A 16596-nucleotide genomic window follows, 5' to 3' on the forward strand; every position below is an offset into this window, starting at 1 on the left:
TGTAACGATCTGTGCAGAGATATGTAAATCAAAGAGGTTACATATGGTGTGTGATGTGCAGGAAAGTATTCTAAAGCCATGACCAGGCTAGTGCTTGGTCACGATGACGAGTTGTTAGTGATGTTCAGATTTGGTGTTACAGTAATTCTCACAGTCACTGCAAAAATCTGTAGGGCAAGCTGTTTGTGGGACAGAAATCAGCAGACAAAATGCATACCACATTCTCAAAAGAGCTATATGGAAATTTTATGTGCCAAGATTGCTATAAGATGTGAATGAAGATGATCCCAATCACTGAATGTTTGAGTTTTTGAATGGTTTGAAGCAAAGATGCAAGATTTTCAAATATTTTTTGGTCAGGTGGGGCAACTTAAAGTTCAGTGGTATGGGAACCATAATAATTGTGTATTAATCATCTGATGATTCAACCATTCATCAGTGAACTAATACATTAAATCATTAATCTTAGTTGTTGCATTCATGCATAGAATTTACCAGGAGTTATAGTCTAGTGTGGTATCTCATCCAGGAGAATTGTTGGGCAATTAGCAGTGACATGTATACCTTCACTTGCTTTATCCATTGTGCCTGTCATTTATGAACTGTATGGGGATGAAGTGGTTTACTACCAACAGGACACCCCACATTATTATCATGGTGTCAGTTCCTGTCGATAATCATTTCACAGACCAGTTGATATGCCAATGAGGAAGTGTTAATATCCCATATTTAGCTGATTTAACCCATTCAATACATACTTGTGGGACTACCTGAAGGATGTAGTGTACAGCAGAAAGCTATCCACATTTCAACAATTAAACTAGCATGTGAAGCTACTCCAGCAGTTACACTAGAGAATGCTTGTCATTCAGTTGTTTGTTGCTGTGAATAGCACCTAGAAGTAAATGGTAGACAATTTGAACATCTGTATGAGTTCAAGTGCCACAAACTGTTGGGTGCTACTATAGTGTGCGATTTACCAGATGCTATAGTGTGAGAATGCACTATAGCATGCGGTCTACCGGACATTATAGAGGATGCTAAAAATATGATATATAAAAAATATGAATGGGTTAAAAACACAAAATTATATGCTAAATGATTTTTAATAAAGACTAAATATTAGCTTAAATGACATCCTTTATGAATTATACACAAACTGGTTAAATAATACACATAAATTAATGACTTGCACTTCTTATCCTTTTTAATGATTTACACTTCGAATATCATTTTAAAATGTCTCAAATAAATCATCTGCTTCTTTTCTTAGCACTTTCCGGCAGAAGCTAAGGTGAGATTGAAAAAGCTTACTGTTAATGCCTCTCATTTTCTTTAGAATGCATGATTTGGAATCCAACCATGACCATTCAGTCACTTGCGTGTTTTCTCCCGTCACTGGATCCACATAATTTTCTTGATGGTTCACCATAAAATTGTGGTAACCCATGACATTTAGTCTGTTATCTGCAGAGACCATTCATCGGAATGAATCACTGAACCAGATTCACATTTCCGTTCAATGCTGGGAATCAGTGCCTCTGTCAGGCCGTTGCACATAAAAATACCCACAAACAGAGCCTTCCTTGAGACCAAATACCCAAGGCCCATCAATTTTTGGTACATAGTGCCTATTGTTTTGTACAACTACATTACTAACTTCAGAGAGAGGAGCTTGGTTGCCATTTAGCATTCTCCCACGATTATGTTTCCTTGACCAGCAAATCTTGCTTCTTCAATTTGAATGGTGTTAAGCTCTATACCAACCATCTTACCTTGTGCATTGTGAGAAACAGTGGCTCCACACACTTCTTTTGTTATACCAGTCAGTTATAGTACTATAAGACTTTCCTGTTAGAATAACTGCCGTGTCCATTGGTATTTCCAGTACGAAAAAGAACACCAGTTCTAAAATTTTGCACAAACTCATATTGCAGTGTGATTTGTTGTTCATGTCCATATAACAGAAGAATGCATTACCTTTACCGGAAGCTAGTCTTACACTAGCTTCCAGTAGACATGGTAGACCACACACTATAGTAGCACCAACTGTTGCTTCTGTACACACCTAATTATAATAGTTTCTGAGGTTTATAATTAATTTTTTTTTTTTTTTTTTTTTTCTGGCTGATACTGCATAAGCTTGCTTTCTTGCATCATATGCTAATGCTAATAACATGAAGTTTGGCACCCTTTATGTGGACAACAAAGTATAGGCCTATATTCTCCATCTCTGTCATGTTTTCTTTTTTCTTTCACGACACTACCACATCGATGACAAGGCCCTACGTCTTGGGGTATGTCCAGAAGATGGTGTTCACATATAAATGCATTCAGCACATAGCTTTGTGTTTTTATCATAATACTTCACTATATAAAATTAGAGTAGTTAATATTTAAGCTAATATTTAGTCTTTATTAAAAATCATTTAGCACATAATTTTGTGTTTTTATCACATTCATATTTATTCATATATCATATTTTTACATCCACTATAGCATTTGGTAGACTGCACACTATAGTGCCAGTAGTGTATTCTCACACTAGCTTGCGGTAGACATGGTAGACCACACACTATAGTAGCACCAACTGTTGCTTCTGTACACACCTAATTATAATAGTTTCTGAGGTTTATAATTAATTTTATTTCCTAAAATATAGGAACATCTTTTTGAAATAGTCTATATACAGTTTTTGGCATCTTTGTGTTCTGAAACTGCAACAAAGAACCCCCCCCCTCTCTCCAAATGCAACAATTAGAGTTCTTGGCAGGGTTCAACTTGTTGAACCATAATTTTCTGAAGGGACAGTTACTAGCGAGATGGACTTCAATATGTTTTAATATATTCATTGCACCTACCATTTTATGAAAGGAATGGAAATGTTGATTGATTATTAGACTTAGTTAATTTGATTGTTAGAGTACCTTAGTACAGGTAGCAAAATTGCTTCTTGCCAAGATTAACCCTGGTTTTTGCATTTTTTTTTTTTTTTTTTTTCTGCATTTGTTTTGTGATGCAATTAGTATTATTTTTTTTTCTACAGTATTATATGTTGTCTTTATCAGTGTGGGAATTTACATTTAGCAAGCTATTAAATAAGTTATGGAATCATTGCTTGGCTAGACATGCCAGGAATTAAAATCTAACAATGTGATCTAAAATGTAAAGTGAGCTAAAGAGGTGAGGTAACAAAACAAAAAAGCTAACAGACAAAATAGGTGTCTCACAATCAATTATGGAAATTTATAAGCTTTCATTGAAGCCCGAAAATTTTATGTTGGCAAACATGTTGCCAACATAAAATTTTAGTTTTATGTTGGCAACATGTTTTTTACTATTTAATTGTGTTAGATATACACTGTTTACTCTTTTGCAGAATACATAGTTACTAATGTCATTTACTTGCATTTGTTAGATAAGGGTAGTGGAGTTACAGTGAATTAATGTGGAAACATTTCTAAGATAATTACAAAATGTATAACTCATTACAAAATTTTTTCTGTAATGATAGCTGAGTTGTTAGTGCAGAAGTGGAGTAGCACATCTGTTAAACAGGCTGGTTGCCATCAATTTCTCAAGGATGTTAGAACTGTGCAAGAATGAGATTTTATTCTTCTCTTCTATATATTAGTGCATTTATGAGCCATTTTCTATGGTTGAAGGAAAAACATTCAACAGAATGTGGCAGAAGTTAGAATATTACTTGGACATCTACAGAGTTATGTATAGAATATATATTAAACATTTATATGATGTATGTGAAACTGGGAGATTTTCTTTACTGCAGTGAAAAAAAAAAAAACAGAAATGTGCTGCTGCTTGATGTCTTATAGCAAATTTTTTGAAGTTATAAAGATCTTTTTTAATAACTCAACACATGCAGGTTCATATAAAATTTATTGGTAATATAGATTCTTTTGAAATATTGTTATGATAAAATATAATTTACATACCTAAGAGTTTCATATCTCTTTCGTTATTAGATATCTGCTTTAAAAAGTTCTTTGTGACCAAATATCTACCGTTTTTATTCAAAAAAAGAAAATGAATATGCCAGATCAAGTGGGAGAAATTACTATACTTCATTTTAATGACTGTTACAATGTTGAACCTCGAACAAGGGAACCACTTGGGGGTGCAGCTCGCTTTTGTACAGCTATCAAAAGTTTTAGCCATTTGGATCCTCTAGTTTTCTTCAGTGGTGATGTTTTAGGACCATCAATAAGTAAAGTATACTTACTTTTTTTCAGCAGTAATTTGTATGTTATATGTCATTTATTTTGATTTACTTTTTTACAGAGAAAATAAATTTTTAAAAAATATCAATTATTTAAAATGAAGTTTCATTTTATTTATTTGGATTCATTGGTTATCAGGCTCAAGTCAGGCTTGTTTAAAGACTTATTAATGACTTTATCTACAAAAGTATATATTGTTTAACACATTAACTATGAGACACAACAGTTGTATCCCAGCATTTTTGATTAACAGACCATGAGAACACCTGTCATGTCACAAGATGTTTATTCATTCAAACTCTCTGAGACAGTTTTCACTGTGCATTTTATGATAAGAACATTTCAAGTAGATGTATTAGCTGAATATGAATCGGGTAACACTGCAGTTGCCTGAAACTATCCAGTAGATAATTTTATGATTTGTTGAACATCCCTTTTAGTGTTGCATTTATTTTATTCGAGAGGAAGATCTATATGAAAGGTTAGAAAAATGCAGTAATGCAAGTATAATACAGCATAGCAATTAAAATAGATACAAATATTCATATAACAAGAGAAAATTTTTGAATTTAAAAAAAATATTTATAGTAATAGCCATATAGTGCAAAGAAGCCACAAATTTTTGCTGCACTGACCGACAAAAAAAAAGAACAAAACAGAACAAAAAAAATAAGTAGATAAGAAAATACAAATTATTTGTTTCCCTTTTCACATAGGTAACTATCCAGCATTGACCTTTGAATTTATGCACCTGAGTTCTGTAATTTTCTGTAACAGCAAAAATTCTGCCTTCATTCACTTTACTAACTCCACTCAGAGCCTTATAAACCTCAATCAGGTCACTTCTAAGATGCTTGGTTGCCAAGCTGTGTAGCCCACATAATCAGTCTTTCCTCGTGTGGTCACCCTTTTGTCAGTATCACCACGTGAGTTGTCTAACTTTGAACCGTTTCAAGAAGCTCAACGTCTTTTTTTCAGATGAGGTCTCCATATTTGGACACAGTATTCCAAATGTGGTCTTACAATTACTTTATGCCGACCGGGCTAGCCGAGTGGGTAAAGTACCTGCCCGGCAACCCAAAGGTCGCGGGTTCGATTCCCGCCTCGGGCTTGGATCAAAGTACTGCTAAAAAAAACTTGGGAGGTGCAATATGGCCACAGAAGCCGATGCGCCAACAACTACCAAATCAAAAAAAAAAAAAAAAAACAATTACTTTATACACTGCCCAGAAAACTTCATATCTTCTTGTATTATAACTCCCAGATCCCTTTCTTTCTCTACTGTTAATTCAACCCCACCAAGTGTATAATTTATTTTGGGAGTTGCTTTATATAGTGGGATTATGATCTCCCTATCTCCACCAGATGATGTTCTATAAATCATCACTAGGACACCATGGGCTTTCCTGGAAGACCTTTCATTTTGCTCACCAAAACATAGCTGCCACTTTTCTGACTATTCTTGCAGCCTGTTCAAGTCATCCTGAATAAGTGCTTCTTGATACTGATCATTAACTACTCTACCAATTTTTACATTGTCTGCAAATTTTGACATCAAGCCTTCTGTCCCATCATTGATGCCATGAAATTTGTTGCTCTCTTCACATACTATCCAGTGTTGACCTTCGAATTTATGCATCTGAGTTCTGTAATTCTCTGTAACAGCAAAAATTGTGCCTTCATTCATTTTACTAACTCCACTCAGAGCCTTATAAACGTCAATCAGGTCCCTTCTACGGTGCTTGGTTGCCAAACTCTGTAGCCTACACAATCAGTCTTTCCTCGTGTGGTCAGAAACAGAATCAGAAACAACAGTGGTCCAAGAACCAGTCCTTGAGGAACCCACTTCTGACTTTGCACCAATCTGAAGAATATCCATTAATCATAACCCTCTGCCTTCTGTCCTGCAGCCACCCAGCAATCAATCTTAGGATTTTTCCAGTAATCCCTACATGTTCCAGCTTATGCAATAATTTCTTATGAGGGACTGAGTCAAATGCCTTGCTAAAATTCAAACTATCGAAATTGTTCCCTACATCCAGCTCATGAGTAACTGTAAATCACTATGTCAAAATAGCCTACTAAGTTAGTTAAACACGATTTTCCCCGTAAGAAGCCCATGTTGTTTGTTATTCATATCTATCTAAATGTCTCTAGATTGCACTCCTGATCATTGCTTCCAAGATTTTCCCTACCACTGAAGTCAGATTAAGTGGTCTGTGGTTACCAACTTTGTTCTTAGAACTGTCTTTATGTATTGGTGATATGTTGGCACTTCTCCAATCCAAAGTGGTCTCTTCAGAGGCCAGAGATGCCCTCATAATTAACTTCAGTGGTTCAATACATTCATTTGTGGCCTCCTCAAAATTACTGGGTATATGCCATCAACTCCAGGAGCTTTACTTTCTTTTATGCCCAAAAATGTTTCTAACAAACAGTCATCTGTAATTTTGAAATTAGTATTTCAAAATTACAGATGACTAATTTCTTTGGCTTTTTCAACACACTCATTTGAAACTTTACTACCCTCAGAACATTTTGCCAACATTTGCTCTTGTGGCAGTAAACAAGGATTCCTAAGGTAAGCATTACTTTGACCTATATTATCAGATAAACATGGATCTGTATTACCCATCTCCCACCTAACTAGCAGTTTCACTGAACTCTTAAGGTATCCTCAATGATACTGTCAAAATCACCTTTGTTGAAATGAATACCATCTCTACAAAATAGTTTCCTTTCTGCCAACAAGTACAGGCCACACTGATAACCCTCCCCTAGAGTCTTGCAGATTCCCTCAAGGCTTGAGTTAATTCATGAGGCTCTCTCATCATATAATCCCACCTATGATGTCTGGGGAGAATTGCAGACACATACGCATTCTGACATAACTCATGAAATATTTTCAGCACGGTCCTATATTTATCCAACAAATGGTCAGGTCATGTTCTTTTAATATTGTTAGTCCCCACATGAATAATAATGCTCTCTTTACCCCCATTAAAATCTGACAGTCTTTTGGTAATATCATCAATTGTTGCTTCCATCAAACACCCCCTGGTTCTGGTCCACCTGTCTTTATTACACATGTCTTTATCCCTGTCTGCAATAAAACTAGATCACCTTCATCCAGAGCAGCATGCACTTAACTATTCTTGTGTAGGACTTGAATTGGGGATGCATCATTTGACAGGTCACAAGATACTTGAGTCCCCGGCGAGCTTCCAGTTACATTTGTTTCTTTAGTGACTCAAATTCTTATAATGCACCAAATTCTAATTTGAGATTGGTACATTCCTTATGTCAGGTGCAAAGAAAAGAATCATCAGTTGAGCTAGGTTTGTCCACTGGACCAACCTTACAATACATATCATAGGCTCTACAAATGACAAACACATAACTTACATCAGAAATGCTTATGGCATTTCTGTCTGGGTCACAATATCCTAAGACTTTGTATTATAAGTGGATCTTGTAAGGTAAAATTTGGACTTTAGAAAGATTACAAAATTTAAATTTGCAATACAGGGTGTCCGTAAATGATGTTTCTGATTTTGATATTTTTTTTATTCAGAATTACTTCAAGCTACACTCATGAAACACAGAAAGATCAATTCAATAAGTTTTATGAAGGTACTTAAAGTCATTTGTAAAGTTCAATGTGGGCACCATGAGTAACTTGAACAATATCATAGCGATATTCAATCTCATGCCCCATACTTTGCTTCATTTCGCGATCAATTTTACCAAAGGCTTCTATGATCCATGCCTTCATCTCCTTCATTGCCATTGGTAGTGGAGGAATGTACACATTGTCCTACACATAACTCCACAAAAAGAAATCCAGAATTTGTTCCATGAAATGCTAACACACAGAACACTTTATCCCGCCCTGCTGCCATCTTGCCATTCTGGCGGATGTAACACTGCTTAGCGGGTCGAGTGCCAATTTAAAAAAAAACTTATTGAATTGATCTCTCAGCTGGTATGTGTTTCTTGAGTATAGCTTGAAGTAATTCTGAATAAAAAAAAATATCAAAATCGGAAACATTTATGGACACCCTGTGTTACAAAATTAAAATTACCAAAATATTACAGAAATGAAACTGCTGACAAGACTTTAACCACTAAAGAAGTTAAATTTAAACTACCGAACAAATTAGTGAAGTTAAATTTAATTTAACAAAAGTTAAACTATTACAGAAATTAAAATGTTAACTATACTTTAACCACTAGTGAAGTTAAATTTAAGCTACTGAATGGAAGTTATGAAGTTCCCAGGAAAATATCGATAACAAAGGCCTTCTGAATATCGAGTGTTGCATAAAGCAACACTCGATATTCAGAAGATAAACTAACTAAATGCAAAAAAAATAAACTAACCTATGTGACTATATGACTTCAAACTTTATATTCACTACTGTTTAGTATATTAAATAATAAAAAAAAAAATCAAAATTATTCCAAAAACTTACCTGCTATGAAGTTCCAAAATGCACAGGCATTGTATACTATCAAGTGCAGCACTGTGCTATACGTGTGCTCTGGTTTACCTGGTTGCTTTCAAATTGAATATAGATCTCTATAGTGGAAAATTTTCAAAATAAAAATGGTAATTTCTTGTTACCCGAAAACTTTTAGCCATCTGAATTGGGGATATGAATCAACAACGTATATTCATATTAGTATGTGGCTAATTATGGAAAAGGCACAGAGTTTATATATACACGTAAAGCAAGAATTTTGCAAAAATGTGAATGAAGAAGCTTTTGATGTTAGTCGTCGATGATTTAGATGCTTTAAATGCAATTTCCTGTTGCAAAGAACTTTACAAAGAGAAAGAAAACAACCAAAAAAATCTTTCTTTAACAAAACTGAGGTGCATTCCCTGAGACCTTGCAGAAATAAACTGCTGACTTTTTTGTTTATTTATACTTTATATTATATGAAGTTGTCCCCTTGTATAAGGCAATGGTCGGGCCACACCTTGAGTACTGCATACAGGTCTGGAAGCCGCATTTTAGGAAGGATGTAGAGTTCGTAGAACGAGTACAGAGGACAACAAGACTGGTGAGGGGAACAAAGGGGTGCACTTACGAAGAAAGGCTTAAGTTCTACAAATTGCAGCGCCTGGAGACTAGGCACCTGCGAGGTGATCTGATTGAGGTGTATAAGGCCTTGAATGGATTGGGCAGACTCAATGCTGATGGGATTCTTCCTCTTGCTCAGATTACAAACCTGAGTGGGCATAAACTGAAATTGAGGAAAGACAGTTGTCGAATAGATGTGCGGAAATTTTCCTTTAGCCAGCGGGCAGTTGATTGCTGGAACAAACTTCCATCTGTCGTTGTGGAAGTTGATAGCTTAAATAAATTCAAGGCAGAATGAGACAAACATTTGGAATGAATGGATGGGTGAAATGGGAAGGTTTTTTTTTTTTTTTTATTTTTTTTGGCTGATGCTGTATAAACTTGCTTTCTTGCCTTATATGCCTCTGCTAATGCTACCAAAAAAAGTTAAAGTTAAAAAAAGTTTTAACCAAAAAAAGTTTGGTTAAAAGTTAACCAAAAAAAGTTAAAAAAGCTAAGGAGAAAAACAGTTAGCATCTGAAGAACCCAAATTATATGGGAGGACAGTACATACACAGAATGAGGAGGGTGTTAACATTTTAAAAGTTATAAACATGAACTTAAAGCATACATATGCTTTTTATGTGCATAAATAATTTTTTTCCCCTGTAGAACATATCTTTCATGCAATACATGCCATATAGAAGTTAATACATACAGAGGTGGATTGACCCTGTTGTTCATTGTTCATTGCAGTTAGGCGCCTCCGTAGCCAGGTGGGAAGGAGCAGCAGTGCGTAGCACATGCTTCTTGATTAGACTGGGGTTCGAGCCTGTCACCACCAAATACAGAGGATGCGGAAAGGTCAAGGGAATGACCACCGCATATTCTCGGAGCAATATGGCCTTAGTTGCTAATGCTCCTTAAAACCAAAACAACAACAACAACATCATTGCAGTTGTTAATGTAACTATAACAAACACTGAGGACCTGTATATACACAGATAGTTAATTATATAATATCTCATCATTTTTATTTGTATCTCATATTGTAGGTGCCTTCACAATGAGATAGCTGGTATTGCACTACTTCAAATAAATAACACTTCTCTAATAGAGAAGACTTTTTGGCATCTGTGGTAATAACTCCATTCACTGATGATGAAGCCCCAACTAGCTTCGAAACGATCATCTGGGTGGTGGTATCCACTGAAAATAAATAACAGTAGTCTTCTCTACTAGAGAAGCGTTATTTATTTGAAGTAGTGCAATACCAGCTATCTCGTTCTGAAGGCATCCACAATATGAGATACAAATAGAAACGATGCCTTTACACTACATACATAGTTCAAATTTATGGGCAAACTCTGGTGTATCTACACCGATATTATATAGTTAATTACCTAAACCCATCAGAAATTATGCCTTGTGCATTTCATCTTCTAATACATTATTATTTATACACCATTTGGCATCTCTCACATTGTGGAAATAACTTCAACTGTGATGGCATGTTGCATTACCAGGGTACCTGTCCACCCACTGATGATGAAGCCAACTAGCTTCGAAATGGTGCCTGATGATGTCCGGAGTTTCCAAGAATAGGTAACAACAGCCTTCTCCACTGGGGAAGTGTTGCCTATTTGAGGAGTTTGAGTTTTTGAGTGGTGTGAGTGAAGGAGTTACTGTCCCTTTCTTCTTCTACACCGTTTCTTTTCCTCTTCCACTCCTACTATTACTTTCCCTCTATTTTTTTGCTTTTCTAAGTCTAATAGGGACAAGTGGATAGTTGAGTTATTATCCTACACATATACAAACTAGCTTCAAAATGATTGTCTGTGTGTTGGTATCCACTGAAAATAAATAACAGTAGTCTTCTCTACTAGAGAAGCATTATTTATTTGAAGTGGTGCAATACCAGCTATCTTGCTGTGAAGGCACCCATAATATGAAATACAAATTAGCATTAGCATTAGTAGAGGCATTTGATGCAAGAAAGCAAGCTTATGCAGCATCAGCCAAAAAAAAAAAAAAAAACCCACTTCCACTTCCCCTCTGTTCGTTCAAAATATCTGTCCAGCTGAGCCTTAAACTTGTTTAGGCTATCAACTTCCACGACAAGGGATGGAAGTCTGTTCCACCAACCAACCACCCGCTGGCTAAAGGCAAATTTCCGCACGTCTATCCTACATCTGTCTTTCCTCAATTTGAATTTATGCCCTCTCAGGTGATTATTCTAAGTGAGAGGAAGAATCCCATCAGCATTGAGCATGCTCAAACCATTCAAGGCTTTATACACCTCTATCAGATCACCTCGCTGGTGCCTAGTCTCCAGACACTGTAATTTGCAAAACTTAAGCCTTTCTTCATAAGAGCACCCCTTTGTTCCATTCACTAATCTTGTTGCCCTTCTCTGTACTCATTCCAGCAGCTCTACATCCTTCTTGAAATGAGGCCTCCAGACCTGTATACAGTACTCTAGGTGTGGCCTGACCATTGCCTTATACAAGGGAATAATCACCTCCTTATCCCTGCTAGAAAAATTCCTATATATCGTTGACAATACACCATGAGCTACTCTTGCAGCCCGTCTGCACTGCTCAGAGAACTTCATATTTGCCTGCACAACCACCCCCAGGTCCCTTTCATTCTCTACCACTGTCAGTGTAGTACCACAGAGTTGATACGTTGCTCTGGGGTTGCTGTTTCCCATGTGTAGTACTTTACATTTGTCAATGTTAAACTTCATTTGCCACCTCTCAGCCCATCTGCTCAACCTTTCCAGATCCTCTTGCAGCAGCATAGTGTCAGTAGTGTCCTTGACAACCCTGCCTACCTTTGTATCGTCTTCAAACTTCGACATTAAGCTTGATATACCCTCATCAATATCATTTATGAATACAGAAAACAATAATGGACCCAACACTGAGCCCTGAGGGACTCCACTAATAACATTAGTCCACGACGAGCAGTGTCCATTGATTACCACTCTCTGTCTTCTCCCCCTCAGCCGCCGACCGGGCTAGCCGAGTGGGTAAAGTACCTGCCCGGCAACCCAAAGGTCGCGGGTTCGATTCCCGCCTCGGGCTTGGATCAAAGTACTGCAAAAAAAAAACCTTGGGAGGTGCAATATGGCCACAGAAGCCGATGCGCCAACAACTACCAAATCAAAAAAAAAAAAAAAAAAACCCCCTCAGCCACCCCTTTATCCACAGCAGCAATTTGCCTCCAATGCCACACTGCTCCAATTTGTGTAGCAGTCTTCCATGTGCAACAGTATCAAAAGCCTTTCTAAGATCCAAGTATATAATATCAAAGTTATTCCCAGCATCCAGTTCCTTTGTGACTGCATCATAGTATCCAATCAAATTGGTCAGGCAAGACTTCCCCTTAACAAAACCATGCTCTGTCCGAGCTATAGCTGAAGTCTTGTCTAAATGATCCTGCAGTGCTTCTTTAACTAGTTTCCTCCATTAATTTTCCTGGAACAGAAGTTAAACTCACAGGTCTATACTTACTTGTGTCAGCCTTTGATCCTCCTTTGTGAATTGGGGTGACATTTGCACATCTCCAGTCTGTGGGTACCTCCCCTGAGTCCCCACTATAAATAAAAACAATGCCTTTACACTATATAGGTAGTTCAAATTTATGGGTAAACTATGGTGTATCTACACCGATATTACATAGTTAATTACCTAAACCCATAAGAAATTATGCCTTGTGCATTTCATCATCTAATACACAGATAGTTAATACACTGTATATATGCCATTTAATGGCTACTAACTTTTCAGACAGTAAAACACCTAAATGGTAAGTCTATGTTATGACAATATATACATAGCCTGAGAATTTTCAATGGAGTTAGTTGGGACTTTGGTTGTAGCATATATACTTCGTAGTAGTCCTTTATGATTAATGATTTATGTTGCCCTTTTAAAATGGTAGTTATGGAAAGGCACAGGAAATTTGTTGTTCATTAATTTTTTGTATAATTCTTTAATGTTAGAGATTCTGAATCTAATATTATTACATATGGATGCATTGAGAAGGAATAACATTAGAATGAACTGATTTTGAGCTTTTAGTTAGCTAACAAGATAGGTTGACAATCTGGAAGTTAAATGTCTTGCTTTTATTGTAAAGGTAAATTTTTATATTTTTCATGGCCAGTTTAGATTAACAAGTCTAAATAGTTGACAGACTGGTTTTTTTTTTTTTTTTTTTAAGGTAAGTTCTTTAGGATGCATGTGGCTGAATTCTTGGATGAAATTTGGACAGTTTAAAACACATATATCATTCTTGGACCTAAAACTAACAAATCGTGTGGAAAAGAAATTTCTGGCCGGTGTAGGTACAGGTTTGCAATAACAGGATGTTGGGCTAACCATAAGCGTTCCTTTGATTTGCTGGTATAGTTCAATTCCATCTGAGACAAAGTTGTGTGATATTGTTCCAGAGTTGTAAAATATTGTTTGGTATGTGCTCTAACATGGTTAAATTAGTATTTAACAAACCTATATATATTTTATATGTTGCTAAGTACTAACTTTAAATTCTTAAGATTAATGCTGGTAAACACACTTTGAAAGTTGGGGTATGGTTTATGCTGTTATTTTGTAATGCATCTATAACTGGTCTATTGTTAAGTATAATTTTGCTGTTGGTGATCTGGTTCACAAGTGAATTTAGCATTTGTTCAAAGCAAACTACCTGACAGAAACGTTTGTTTAAAGGTTTTTGTCAGGTAATTTTTTAATTGCTGCATGATGTAATAAAAGTATATTTTACTTATTACTGAGAATATGGTGTTAATCCACACGTGGTAGGATTCCATTGGGTTGTTATACTTCTGTGCTGATTGTATACAGGATTGTAGGTCTTGATATTTTTGCCTATTTAAAGATGTAGTACTAATTTTTTTTTGTTCATTCTAAATTTGTGCTCATCCAAGAGGGTTTTTCTGAGTTCCCAGTGTCTTATTTTTCCTAAATTTCCTGTAATTTTGTGCCCATGGTTTGGGTCACTATTTATTTATTTATATCAGTTTAATTACTAGCAGTTGCACCCCTAAACATCCACATGGATAGAAGGTGTACATTAAAGAGGCACATTAAATACAGATTCATAACATTATTTACAAAATTTACATAGCCTTTGAATGATTTGTTACAAACAATAAATTGAAGATTCATAATTACATTGAAGTTAATCTCAACATGTAAAGTTCATACCTAATCAAAATCAAACTATTTTAGTAGGTAGTTAACCACAGGTAACAATGGCTAGAGGAAAAACATCAATTCTAGATTTCAACAAGTGTATATGTTTCGGTCAGATTTTGCCTCATATATTTTGTCTCCAGAAATCTCTCCGTGTGTGCACATCAGGTTGCATGCAGTTACAGTATTGTAGATCAACACTTTCACTATGATATACTCTACTTTTATAATTACATACTGTTAAATTGAAAGGTGTTTAGTATATTCGAATCTAATTTTTATGCAGAAATTAATTGATGTTAGTGGTAACTGATTATTAAGTAAATTAATATATTTATTGATGCTAATTTTATCCATTAAATTATGGTGAAATTTTAAGATAAGCATAGAGAGATTGCTCAAATTTAAAATTAGGGTTTTGGATATTAAGCCTAAATTTACAAATATCATTGAATAACATCTGTGAGATGTTATTCAATCATAAGTTCTCACAGTCTTGTATAGAACTTTGAGCGCACTGTGCCGAAAACTGAATGGATTATGTTTGATGACATTGTAAAGCATATATCATCTTTTAAGGGCACAAAGGGTGATATTGTTGTGCACGTTGGCACCAATGACATTAAGAGTAGGAGATCTGCAGATTTACTTAACAAGTACAGGTCACAAAAGTCGTGAATTAGGGTTAAATTTGAAAGCTGCAATTCAAATTTGCAATTCAAATTTGATTGACAAGCAATTCAATTGCTTGTCAATCAATTTGGCCCTGGAGGAAATGTGTAAGGCTCGAGGGGTAAAATTTTTTTCAGCCTGGTCTGTGCTTGTTAACAGGAGAGACTGCTTCTACAGGGATGGGATACACTTAAATAGAAAGGGTGCAAGAATATTTGCTGATGCTATCGAGGCTTGGGGGGGGGGATTCACAGACTAAAAGGTTAAAAGTAGCAGCAGGCAGAGGTGAAGGTTATTCCTGCACTACTTCTATTAGAATAAGCAGCAGCGAGGGGTGTTGGGGGTTTCAGGGACTGATGGCAGTCATCGTGAAACAGATGGGTATATGGGATGTGTTAGGGTAACTAATAATAAGAATAGGTACATGTATACTTGCATGTATATCAATGCTAGAAGTATAGTAAATAAATTTGATGAATTTGAAGTGTTGGTCAAGACATCAAATGTGGATATTGTTGGGATAGCAGAGACGGACGTGGTGTCACACAGATATAAGGAATGCAGAACTGGAATTTGGAGGGTACAATGTGTACAGAAAGGATAGACAGGATAGGAAGGGAGGAGGTGTTATGCTGTTAATTAAGAAAAATATAAAATCAAAAGAAGTGCATCCATTTGATATAGATGAACAGTGCACTGTTGAGTCAGTTTGGTGTGACATAAGCACTACGAAAGCAAAAATAAGAGTAGGAGTGTGTTATAGGCCTAATGACTCGAATGAGTACAATGAACAGTTGTACACAGAAATAGTGGGTTAGTAAATCAGAATATCTTATAATGGGGAATTTTAACTTCCCAGATATTGACTGGAACTTGTGGATTGGGTACTCACACACTAGTAAGACTTTTGTGGATTTATTGGATGATTGTTTTCTGCAGCAGCATGTTCGTGAGGCAACCAGAGAGGGTAATACTCTTGATCTGGTTATCAGCAGTGATCATTTGTGTATTAAGAATTTGCAGATAAAGGAACCATTAGGTGGCAGTGATCACAGTGTACTGATGTGGTATTTATTTAAATATATAATTACCATCAGGGGTAAAGGAAGGGGTTTTTGCTTCCGTAAAGGTGACTATAGTGATCTCACAGTTTTTAAATTCTGTACAGTGGGACCAACTGATGATGTTAATACAGCAAATTCTAAGTGTGAAGCATTCAAGGAATTAATAGTGGAAGCTACTAAACGTTTCATACCTATTAAGAAATATTGTTCAAGGTTTAGGCCTAAATGGTTGTCAAATGAACTAATGAGACTCGTGGCAGAGAAGAAAAATGCATGTGATGCATATAAATTATCAGGCGACACAGAAGCCTATGGTATATATAAGCTT

At 35.9% G+C, this 16596-nt stretch overlaps 1 protein-coding gene across 1 annotated transcript in view; it reads left to right on the forward strand.

The window, feature by feature from the left end:
• The first annotated feature begins 4053 nt into the window (after nt 1–4053).
• The window catches only part of LOC150090037 (snake venom 5'-nucleotidase-like), a 143154-nt gene continuing 130611 nt past the window's right edge, over nt 4054–16596 (forward strand). The window contains exon 1 of the mRNA XM_090390154.1: nt 4054–4228. Within this exon, the coding sequence (XP_090246280.1) occupies nt 4054–4228 (175 nt within the window). The remainder of the gene's footprint in view (nt 4229–16596) is intronic.

This window comes from Mastigoproctus giganteus, chromosome 2, assembly GCF_048544385.1.
Source record: "Mastigoproctus giganteus isolate SK-2022 chromosome 2, ASM4854438v1, whole genome shotgun sequence".
Classification (NCBI taxonomy): Eukaryota; Metazoa; Arthropoda; class Arachnida; order Uropygi; family Thelyphonidae; genus Mastigoproctus; species Mastigoproctus giganteus.